General features: G+C 44.3%; 1 protein-coding gene across 1 annotated transcript in view; it reads left to right on the forward strand.

The window, feature by feature from the left end:
* LOC118365024 (nidogen-1-like) overlaps positions 1–12,775 on the forward strand; it is a 76,664-nt gene that overhangs the window by 25,280 nt on the left and 38,609 nt on the right. The window contains exons 5-8 of the mRNA XM_035746919.2: positions 2,940–3,080; positions 3,313–3,564; positions 5,048–5,248; positions 6,832–7,065. Coding sequence (XP_035602812.2) covers positions 2,940–3,080; positions 3,313–3,564; positions 5,048–5,248; positions 6,832–7,065 — 828 coding nt within the window. The remainder of the gene's footprint in view (positions 1–2,939; positions 3,081–3,312; positions 3,565–5,047; positions 5,249–6,831; positions 7,066–12,775) is intronic.

Consider the following 12,775-nt stretch of genomic DNA (forward strand, 5'->3'; position numbering starts at 1 on the left):
TCACTCTATGTTCCAATGGCATGGCATGTTGTGTTAGCTAATCCAAATTTATCACATTAAAAGACTAATTGATCATTAGAAAAACCTTTTGCAATTATGTCAGTACAGCTGAAAACAGTTGTTCTGATTAAAGAAGCAATAAAACTGGCCTTCTTGAGACTTGTTGAGTATCTAGAGCATCAGCGTTTGTGGGTTCGATTACAGGCTCAAAATGTCCAGAAACAAATAACTTTCTTCTGAAACTCGTCAGTCTATTCTTGTTATGACAAAAGAAGGCTATTACATGCAAGAAATTGCCAAGAAACTGAAGATCTCGTACAATGCTGTGTACTACTCCCTTCACAGAACAGAGCATACTGACTCTCACCAGAATAGAAAGAGGAGTGGGAGGCCCCAATGCACAACTGAGCAAGAGGACAAGTACATTAGAGTATCTAGTTTGAGAAACAGATGCTTCACAAGTTCTCAATTGGTAGCTTCATTAAATAATACCTGCAAAACACCAGTCTCAACGTCAAGAGTGAAGAGGCGACTCCGAGATGCTAGCATTCTAAGTGATCCCTAACTTTAGAATGGTAGTGTAGGTCGTGGATTGCAGGAAGCTTGGCCCCAGTGATGTACTGGGCCGTACGCACTACACTCTGTAGTGCCTTACGGTCAGATGCCAAGCAGTTGCCATAACAGGAGCTGATGCACCCGGTCAGGATGCTCTCAATGGTGCAGCTGTAGAACTTTTTGAGGATCTGGGGACCCATGCCAAATCTTTTCAATTTCCTGAGGAGGAAAAGGTTTGTCATGCCCTCTTCACGACTGTCTTGGTGTGTTTGGACCATGATAGATCATTGGTGATGTGGACACCAAGGAACTTGAAACTCTCGCCCCGCTCCACTACAGCCCCACTGATGTAAATGGAGGCCTGTTCGGCCCGCCATTTCCTATAGTCCACGATCAGTTCCTATGTCTTGCTCACATTTAGAGAGAAGTTGTTGTCCTGGCACCACACTGACAGTTCTCTGACCTCCTCCCTATAGGCTGTCTCATCGTTGTCGGTGATCAGGCCTACCACTGTTGTGTCGTCAGAAAACGTAATGATATTGTTGGAGTCGTGTTTGGCCACGCAGTCAGAGGTGAACAGGGAGTACAGGAGGGGACTAAGTACACACCCCAGAGGGGCCCCAGTGTTGAGGATCAGCGTGGCAGACGTGTTGTTGCCTACACTTACTACCTGGGGGAGGCCCGTCAGGAAGTCCAGGATCCAGTTGCAGAGGGAGGTGTTTAGTCCTGGGGTCCTTAGCTTAGTGATGAGCTTCGGTGGCTCTATGGTGTTGAACAGCATTCTCACATAGGTGTTCCTTTTGTCCATGTGGAAAAGGGCAGTGTGGAGTGCGATTGAGATTGGGTCATCTGTGGATCTGTTGCTGCGGTACGCGAATCGGTGTGGGTCTAGGGTATCTGGGGGGATGCTGTTGATGTGAGCCATGACCAGCCTTTCAAAGCACTTCATGGCTACTGACGTGAGTGCTATGGGGCAGTAATCATCTAGGCAGGTTTCCTTCGCTTCCTTGGGCACAGGGACTATGGTGGTCTGCTTGAAATATGTAGGTATTACAGACTCAGTCAGGGAGAGGTTGAAAATGTCAGTGAAGACACTTGCCAGTTGGTCAGCGTATGCTTGGAGTACACGTCCTGGTAATCCATCTGGCCCTGCAGCCTTGTGAATGTTGACCTGTTTAAAGGTCTTACTCACATCGACTGCAGAGAGCGTGATCACAGTCGTCCGGAACAGCTGATGCTCTCATGCATGTTTCAGTGATTACTTGCCTCGAGCATAGAAGTTATTTAGCTAGTCTGGTAGGCTCCTGTCACTGGTTAGTTCTCGGCTGTGCTTCCCTTTGTAGTCTGTAATGGTTTACAAGCCCTGCCACATCCAACGAGCGTTGGAGCCAGTGTAGTACGATTCGATTTTAGTCCTGTATTTACACTTTGCCTGTTTGATGGTTCGTCGGAGGGCATAGCAGGATCTTTTATAAGCTTCCAGGTTAGAGTCCCTCTCCTCTTCCCTTTAGCTCAGAGCTGATATTGCCTGTAATCCTGGCTTCTGGTTGGGATATGTATGTACAGTCACGACGTCATCGATGCACTTATTGATGAAGCCAGTGATTTTCTTTTTATTTATTTTACTAGGCAAGTCAGTTAAGAACAAATTCTTATTTTCAATGACGGCCTAGGAACAGTGGGTTAACTGCCTGTTCAGGGGCAGAACGACAGATTTGTACCTTGTCAGCTCGGGGATTTGAACTTTTCTACACGCAAATGGATCTGGGCCTGTTCCCCGGAGAGCAGTATATTTTTCTCGTCTGACTCGTTAAAGGCAATAGCTTCTTCCAGTTCATGGTGAGTAATCCCAGTTCTGATGTCCAGAAGTTATTTTTGGTCATAAGAGACGGTAGCAATAACATTACTACGAAATAAGTTTTCAAGAATAAGTTACAAACAACGCATAAAATCAAACGGAATGTCGTTAGTCTTGTTTTTGCGTACAACCATGAAAAACTATCATGCATGTTGTTGATGTTAGTTCTGTGTGTGCAGTTAGGGCAAGGCGTGCTGGTTTGTTTTGAGCTTCTTTGTTTTGAGCCATGCTGCTTTGTTTAACCAGCCTATCAAAGTATTTTGTAGCAAACAAGAACTACAATGAAATTACACTCTTAGAAAAAAAGGGTTCCAAAAGGGTTCTTTGACAGTCCCCATTGGATAATCCTTTTTATTTCTAGGTAGAACTCTTTTTGGTTCCCAGTAGAATCCTTTTGCGTTCCATGTAGAGTTCTTCAAAGGTTTCTCCTATGGGGACAGCTGGATATCCCTTTCAGTTTCTAGATAGCACCTTTTTTTCTAAATTGTTATTTTTCTAAGAATGTGGTTTGTCTTCTTTTTGGCAGTGTTTGCGTACAATTCTGAGACATGCGCCAGTAACAGGCAGAAGTGCTCGTCCTTCGCTGACTGTAAGGACTACACCAATGGCTACTGCTGCCAATGTAGGCCTGGTTTCTATGGCAATGGCAAGGATTGTGTGGCTGAAGGTAGGAGTAACCCCATACCCAAAGTACATACAGTATTTGCATAATAAGGGTTAGGGCTAGCCTGCTTCCTTCATTATAAGGAAATATGTGATATAAAGTATAAGAATGATTCAATATTTTATAAAGAAATTGAAAACTTGATAATGCTTGACACACAGTCACACATCAGTTACATTTAAAGTTGCATGAATTCAAATCGAATGAAGTTAGTTTCCTCACATTCCACACACAGGTAAGCCCCAGCGGATGAACGGCAAAGTGAATGGCCGGGTGTTTGTGGGCAACACGCCCTCGCCGCTGGAGCTTTCCAACAACGACCTGCACTCGTACGTGGTGGCCAACGATGGACGCGCCTACGTGGCCATCAGTACCATCCCGGCCGGCCTGGGACCCTCCCTTCAGCCCCTGTCTTCCCTGGGAGGGGTCATCGGCTGGGCCTTCGCTCTGGAGCAGCCCGGCTATGAGAACGGCTTCAGCATCATCGGTAAGAGCTGTTTGACGATTATCTTGCACATTGTGTCAATCTTGCACATTGTTGTGTCATTAAGAGTTGTTTTAAGGTAAGAGCTGACATTTGGGTGAATCACAAAAGGGATTCCTCGCTTTCTTGGTTCATAACAAATCAAGGAAAAACAGTTGAGAAAGTGCCATAGTGTCATTAAAAAGGCAGCAGATGATTTGAATACATTAGGCTTTTCTCATGTGTGTTGGGTAGCATTTGGTGTTGCTTCTCCCTCCATTGTAGCAAAGGTACTTGGGGCTTGGGTCTTTGTTGTGGTCTAATGAGATGTCCTTCAAAGACAGGTGTGAATGACCGCTGTGGGATTGATGATTAGGTCAACATTTATTCAAGTTAAGCTTGATTTATTTGCTCTCTTTGAATGACAGATTTTTTTAATAGTCAGAGGCTATGTCCAAAATCTGCCTTACTTACCTAAATGGCATACTGTGTACTAATAGTACTACATACTGTTAAGAATGTACTGTTTACTAAAAACAAATGCAGTAAAGTAGCATACTAGGCTCATCCATACTGAGAATGTGTCATCTAATGCACAATTGCGTTGATTCCCGCCATTCGCTCATTTTGGTAGAGCGTGTCCCCTCGGCTGATTATCAGCTGTTGTCAAACACACATTGGTCTCGAAAGACGATTCTATTCCTCAATAGTATGCAGCGAATTCTACTAGATTAAAAGCTGAAATGAGTATGACATCCTGGCATTTAAAGCATACAACATTTTGGACATTTCACATTCATATGTATTATAAATATTTTTTTTATTTTTGCATACCCAAAATACCTTATATTTAGAATGCAAGTAAGGATATTCGGACACTGCCAATCTCTTTGCTTAGGGAAAGTAGATTCTCTACTGGCCTTTTGAGTGGTATACGTGGACGTTTGAGTGAATTGTGCCAAGTGATTAGGACTATCTTTCCCTTTTTGAAAAGTTCCTCAACATGTTGAACTCCGCTTTAATCTTCCACTAGGACAATATTTGTAGGTAGAACGATGATGGGGAAAATTATGGGGAATTTGTTCTGTGTTCCCGTTTTTGGTTAATCTTTCTGCTTTTCGGCCTCAAAATGTTACTCAAGCTCATTGCTTCCAGCTGGCTTCACTTCTTTCAAAATATTCCCCTTTAATGTGTAATGTTGTTGGCTCCAGGGAGAACTAAAAGTGGGGGGATACACTCAAGGGTACGGTTGGGGATGCAGAATGAACTTGCCCCTAAATGCCGATCTTAGGTACGGCTAGGTTTTGTGTTTCATCACATGATGGTTGAGGTTAGCTTTTGGGCAAGGCAAGATGATCCTAGATTTGTGCTCAGGAGCTGAAGAGAACCTATGAGGTTTGGTTGTCTCTCTCTTTCCTTCTCCCACCCCCATCTCTGCTCGCACACAAACACCCTCAACCCCACAACCACCCTCAACCCCACAACTCCCCCCCCGCTCCCCCTCCAGGTGGCGTGTTCTCCAGGCAGGCCGAGGTGACCTTCTTACCGGGAAACGAGAGGCTGACCATCAAGCAGGAGTTCAAGGGCATCGACGAGCACGACCACCTGGTGGTGAGCACCGAGCTGGAGGGCCGTCTCCCTGAGGTCCCACGCGGCTCCACTGTCCAGATCGACCCCTACAAGGAGATCTACCAGTATGGCAGCAACCGTAAGTCACAACCACACCAATATAACTTGGAATGCAGACTTGGGGTCTATTCCATTTCAATTGAGTCAATTCAGGAACTAAAATTATTTTGATCTCCTGAATTTAAATGGAATTGACGCCAACCCTGGAACTCGACACTATCACAGTTTGTAGTACATCTAATCACATAAGAAAGGTCAGCATTAATCCCAATGTTGTTATTAATCAAAGTGCTCTTACGTGCAACCAGATAGTAGTTTTTCCTATTCTTTTCATGAAACACATTGTCTTAGAAACACTTTTGGCAGCAATTACAGCTGTGAGTCTTCTTGGATAACTTCTCTAAGAACACGGCACACCTGGATTGTGTAATATTTGACCATTATTATTAAAACAATTATTCAAGCTCTATCAAGGTGTTAGGGATCATGGCTAGACAGAAATATTTAAGTCTTGCCATAGATGGTCAAGCAAATTTAAGTCAAACTGTAACTTGGTAAGCAACTCCAGTGTAGATTTTGCCTTGTGTTTTAGGTTGTTGTCCTGCTGAAAGGTGAATTCCTCTCCCAGTGTTTGTTGGAAAGCAGAAGGAACCAGGTTTCCCTCTAGGATTTTACATCTGACTAGCTCCATCCCGTTTCTATTTATCCTGAAAACTCCCCAGTCTTTGCCTCAAAAATACCCATACCATGATGCAGTCACCACTATGCTTGACAATAAGGAGGCAATTACTCAGTGATGTGTTGTGTTGGATTAACCCCAAATATAAGACTTTCTGTTTAGGCCAAAAAGTATATTCCTATGCATGCTTTTATTGCAGTAGTATTGTATTGCCTGGTTGCATACAGGATACATGTTTTAGACTATTCTGTATAAATTCTGCACATTTTTATTCTTAATTTAGGTCATTATTGTGGAGTCACTACAATGTTGTTGCTCCATCCTCAGTTTTCTCCAATCACAGCCATTTATAATCACAAATGACCTCATGGTGAAATCCCTGCATATTTTCCTTCCAGTCCTGCAGCTCAGTTCAGAAGGACGACTGTATCTTTGATGTGTCTGGGTGGTTCAGTACATCATCCACAGCATGCTTATTACTAGACCATGCTTAAAGAGATATTCAATGTCTGACTTGTTATTGTTACCCATCTACCAACACTTCCCTTCTTTATAAAGGCTTTGAAAAAGCTCTCTGGTCTTTGTAGTTGAATCTGTGCTTGAAATTCAGCACTTGACTGAGGGACCTTACAGATATTGTATGTAAAATATTAATGTCAACCCGTATTATTTCATACAATGTGATTTGTTAAGCCAAATTTGACTCCTGAACTAATGCAACAACTATATTCTAGTTCTTGTATTAATTGGAAAAAATGTGTTACATTTTCTTTTCACTTTGACATTATGGACTATTTTGTCCAGATCAATGACAAAAAATCTAAATTAAATCTATTTAAATCAATTCTAAATCAAATCAAAATCAAATCCCACTTTGTAACGCAACAAAATGTGAAAAACAGCCAAGGGTGGTGAATACTTATGATACCAACTGTATATGGATGTTCAATGTAGTAACACTCCATTTTCCCTATTTTCTTCAGTGATCACCTCCTCCTCCAACCGCGACTACACTGTCAGCCTACCGGATGGCAGTGTCCAGACCAAGGCCTACCAGTGGCGTCAGACCATCACCTACCAGAGCTGTCCCAATGACGAGGAGGTCAGGGCCGTGCAGTCTACCCAGCAGCTCAGCGTCGACCAGATCTTCGTCATGTACGACTCGGGCAACCAGCTGATCCGCTACGCTATGAGCAACAAGATCGGCTCCATCCACAGTGAGTAGTTGTGTTACTGCTAATCTTTGTTCATGTTCTCCTATAATGTTATGCTAACCTTGTGCTTATGTTCTGCTAGTTGTGTTCACGTTCTGCTAATGTTCTGGTAACCCTCTGCTAAGAGGATTGGGCCCATCCTCAGTGAGTATAGCCTATCATGTAGATAATGATCATCTTCAGCTTTAGTTGTGCTAATGTTCTGCTACCTTTCTGCTAACTTTCCCGCTACATAAATCATCAAGGAACTCACCAGGTGCAACCCTAAATCCTTAAACATGGGCACCCTCATAGATATTATCCTGACCAACTTGCCCTCCAAATACACCTCCGCGGTTTTCAATCAGGATCTCAGCGAGCACTACCTCATTGCCTGCATCCGCTATGGGTCCGCGGTCATACGACCACCACTGATCACTGTCAAACTCTCCCTAAAACACTTCTGCGAGCAGGCCTTTCTAATCGATAGCAGGTGTTCTGAAAGAGCTGCAAAACCTGGACCCGTACAAATCAGCTGGGCTAGACAATCTGGGCCCTCTCTTGATAAAACTAGCCGCCATTGTTGCAACCCCTATTACAAGCCTGTTCAATCTCTCTTTTGTATCGTCTGAGATCCCTAAAGATTGGAAAGCTGCCGTGGTCATTCCCCTATTCAAAGGGGGTGACACTCTAGACCCAAGCTGTTACAGACCTATATCCATCCTGCCCGGCCTCTAAAGTCTTCGAAAGACATGTTAATAATCAGATCACTGACCATTTCGAATCCCGCCGTACCTTCTCCGCTGTGCAATCCGGGTGCACCTCAGCCACGCTCAAGGTACCAAACGCTATCATAACCGCTATCGATAAAAGACAGTACTGTGCAGCCGTCTTCATCGACCTGGCCAAGGCTTTCGACTCTGTCACTCACCATATTCTTATCGGCAGACTCAATAGTCTTGGTTTCTCAAATGACTGCCTCACCTGGTGCACCAACTACTTCACAGACAGAGTTCAGTGTGTCAAATCGGAGGGCCTGTTGTCCGGACCTCTGGCAGTCTCTATGGGGGTACCACAGGGTTCAATTCTCGGGCCGACTCTTTTCTCTGTATACATCAATGATGTCGCTCTTGCTCTCTACGCAGACGACATCATTCTGTATACATCTGGCCCTTCTTTGGACACTGTGTTAACTAACCTCCAAATGAGCTTCAATGTCATACAACACTCCTTCCGTGGCCTCCAACTGCTCTTAAACGCTAGTAAAACCAAATGCATGCTTTTCAACCGTTCGCTGTCCGTACCTGTCCGCCTGACTAGCATCATTACCATGGACGGTTCTGACCTAGAATATGTGGACAACTACAAATACCTAGGTATCTGGCTAGCCTGTAAACTCTCCTTCCAGACTCATATTAGACATCTCCAATCCAAAATCAAACATAGAATCGGCTTTCTATTTCGCAACAAAGCCTCCTTCACTGATGTGCACCAAGGCAACTAGACAAGATCCCACAACACAAATGAGGAAAATGACTACCTAAATATGATCCCCAATCACAGACAACGATAAACAGCTGTCTCTGATTGGGAACCATATCAGGCCAACATAGACATACAAAAACCCTAGACATACAACACCCCTAGACATTCAAAACTGGGACTGGGAACTGTCGCCGGATGTTCTGGACTGGGAACTGTTGCCGGAAGTTCTGGACTGGGAACTGTCACCGGAAGTTCTGGACAGTCCGGTGGCACCGGACTGATGACAAGCACCTCAGGGTGAGTGCGGGGAAGAGGCACAGGACTTTCTGGACTGTGGATGCGCACTGGAGGTCTGATGCGTGGGACCGGTACAGGTGGCACCGGGCTGATGACACGCACCTTAGTGCAGGGAAGAGGAACAGGACGGACCTGACTGGGGACACGCACTTGAGGGAGAGTGCGAGGAGTTGGCACAGGACGCACTGGGTTGTGAAGGTGCACTGGAGACCTGGTGTGTATAGCCGGCATCAATTGTTCCGGGAACTTTAACACACATTTCAGGACGAGTATGGCGAGCTGACTCAGGTGGCACCAAACTGACGACACGTTCCTTTATTCCAAATCTGTGCGTCCTCCACCAACTCAAAAAACTCCCCCATTTCTCTCTCCTCCGAATTCTCCTTCTTCTCCCAGCCTGGCTCTGGTTCACTCCTCGTCTCCGCAGACTTCTCCATGTGCCCCCACCCAAAACATTTCTTGGGGTTTCTGTGGCCTACCTCCCCGACGTCGTTGCTGTCCTCTCATGCTCCTAGGTGACTCCTGCCAAGGAAGGCGATCTTGTCCTGCCAGGATTTCCTCCCAATTCCAGGATCGCTTCCCATCCAGGATCTCTTCCCAAGTCCAGGATTCTCCTCCTCCTGGGCACGCTGCTTGGTCCTTTGTTGGTGGGATCTTCTGTCACGATCTTCGTAATGATGAGACTCATAAACAAAAAAAGCACAAACGAAACGTGAAGCTACTGATGTGCACTAAGGCAACTATACGTAGACAAGATCCCACAACACAAATGGGGAATATGGCTACCTAAATATGATCCCCAATCAGAGACGACGATAAACAGCTGTCTGATTGGGAACCATATCAGGCCATCATAGACATTCAACACCCCTTGACATACAAAAACCCTAGACATACAAAAACCCTAGACATACAAAACTTGCGTACCCACCGTAGTCACACCCTGACCTAACCAAAATACATAGAAAAACAGAGATATCTAAGGTCAGGGCGTGACAGACTGTGCCAGGTTGAAAGTCTGGTGTGGCTGAAACACCCAAATCCACTAATTTGAAGGATAATCCACATACTTTTGTTTATATGGTGTATATTAGTCATCAATTAGACAATTAGACTAAGTTAATTCATGTTTCAACACAGCAGTAGCAATACAGGGATATTAACATTATGTTATGTTACAGCCTTATTCTAAGAGATGTAAATGTTTTCCTCATCAATCTACGTACAATACCTAATAATGACAAAGTGAAAACAAGTTTAGAAATGTTTGTAAATGTATTAAAACAAAAAACAGAAAAACTTTATTTTCATAAGTATTCAGACCCTTTGCTATGAGACTCAACTAAGCTCAGGTGCATTATGTTTCCATTGATCATCCTTGAGATTGGATATTATTTGGAATGGCACACAACTGTCTATATACGATTCCACAGTTGACAGTGCATGTCAGGGCAAAAACCAAGCCATGAGGTCGAAGGAATTGTCCGTAGAGCTCCTAGACAGGATTGTGTTCAGGCACAGATCTGGGGAAGGGTAGCAAAACATTTCTGCGCATTGAAGTTCCCCAAGAACACATTCTTAAATGGAAAAAGCCTGGAACCACCTAAATTCTTCCTAGACCTGGTCGCCCGGCCAATCTGAGCAATCGGGGGAGAAGGACCTTGGTCAGGGAGGTGACCAAGAACCCGAAGGAGAAGGGGAGAAAGGCCTTGGTCAGGGAGGTGACCAAGAATCCAAATGACCTCTGTCAGAGCTCCAGAGTTCCTCTGTGGAGATGGGAGAACCTTCCAGAAGGACAACCATCTCTGCAGCACTCCACCAATCAGGCCTTTATGGTAGATTGGGCAGATGGAAGCCACTTCTCAGTAAATGGCCCGCTTGGAGTTTGCCAAAAGGCACCTAAAGGACTCTCAGACCATGAGAAACAAAATTCTCTGGTCTGATGAAACCAAGATTTAATTATTTTGCCACGCCTGGAGGAAACCTGGCATCATCCCTACGGTGAAGCACTGTGGTGGAAGCATCATGCTGTGGGGATGTTTTTCAGCAGTAGGGACTGGGAAACTAGTCAGGATCGAGAGAAAGATGAACAGATCAAAGTACAGAGAGATCCTTGATTAAAACCTGCTCCAAGCACTCAGGACCTCAGACGGTGACAAATGTTCACCTCCCAACAGGACAACGATCCTAAGCACACAGCTAAGACAATGCAGGAGAGGCTTCAGGACAAGTCTCTGAATGTCTTTGAGTGGCCCAGCCAGAGTCCGGACTTGAACCTGATCGAATATCTCGGGAGACCTGAAAATAGCATGGCAGAAAATCCCCAAATATAGGTGTGCCAAAATTGTAGCGCCATACCCAAGAAGACTCAAGGCTGTAATCGCTGCCAAAGGTGCTTCAACAAAGTACTGAGTAAAGGGTCTGAATACTTATGTAAATGTAATATTTCATTTTTTTTAATACATTTTCAAACAAATCTATCAACATGTTTTTGCTTTGTCATTATGTGGTATTGTGTGTAGATTGATGAGGGATTTTTTACGAGGGGTAACGTAACAAAATGTGGAAAAAGTCAAGGTGTCTGAATACTTTCCGAATGCACTGTATGTTCAGAGCCAAATTCCAGTGAAGCCCAGAGAGGATGTCTTGCCTAAAGTTGTTCAAGTATCATGTTTGCAATTTCACCCACCTCATCTAGAGCCTCTTCTTTTAGGGTGCTGCTATTGGACACCAAGTGCTAACATTATCCGGATAATATGTGTGCAATGCTTGATAGCGTATATGATGTTAACTATTTTCCGGGTGACCTAAAAAAAAATGTAGGTTTTCATCAAGTTGTCCACTCAAGAAGAAACTGCTTACTGTAACCAATGCCTGTAATCTGCTTCAGGTTATTAATCAAGCTACCAGGGTTGTTTACAAACCGTACAGAAACTACTGTATATCATCCACGTGTGTATTGATCATCTCTTTGTAATGCTGCAGAACTTTGTGCTCAAGGTGCATCCACACCCATTGGATGTAGTGACCACGATAAAATAGCTGTATCCAGAAAAGCCAAGGTTCCAAAGGCGGGGCCTAAAATAGTGTTTAAGAGATCATACAACGTGTTTGTAGTGATTCCTATGCTGAAGATGTAAAGACGATTGATTGGTCAAATGTGTGTAATGGGGAGTGTATGAAAGTGTATTCTTATTTTGTGACTGGTGGATGATGCTGTGTGTGAGTGTGGTGTGGGGTATGGAAATGGAAATGCAAAAAACCTTCCTTCACTGGAAGAATTGTAGCCTTTCCATTGTCGGTTTTTCGTTGCACTTGCAATCAGTAGCATCTATGAATCGCATTATTATTATGACACATATTGATGTCAAACGGGAAAGCCAAAGACACCCGTGGTTCCTAATGATTCTTGCTGGTGTTTACAGGACAGCTGGTTCTAAGAGATTAGGATCAGGACCTGCAATTGGAACAGTATACATTTTCCCAACAGATTCTTCTGACTCTACTCATACGTGTGTCTTCTTTAGACATCTGGGGGTGGGGAGGGGTTGTTACCACTCATTTGTTGTCTCAATGGACCATCGTATTACATACATTTCTCTTCAAGAACATTTGAATTCCTGACTATACACAGTATGGGATGACGAGCCAAAAGAATAGTAATTATCTGTTGAGTAACATGATCTGTAGGTAAACCAAAACCTTGTGTTGTCGTATTTCCTCAGCTGGCCTTTCAAAGACACCCAAATCCTTGACAGGGTAAAGGTTAACGGCTACGGTAAACAAGGGGCCGTGCTTCAGTTCACACAAGGTTATTTACTGCAGGTAGGAGGTGTAAGAAGAAGGGGGAGAGTGGGGGAGGGCAAGAGGAAGGCACCGGGAGAGGGGTAAAGGTACATAGGGGATGGCCGGGGGTGGTGGTCTGGGGGCCAGGGGTAGGTTATGCAAGCAA

The sequence above is a fragment of the Oncorhynchus keta genome, chromosome 32 (genome assembly GCF_023373465.1).
Source record: "Oncorhynchus keta strain PuntledgeMale-10-30-2019 chromosome 32, Oket_V2, whole genome shotgun sequence".
Classification (NCBI taxonomy): Eukaryota; Metazoa; Chordata; class Actinopteri; order Salmoniformes; family Salmonidae; genus Oncorhynchus; species Oncorhynchus keta.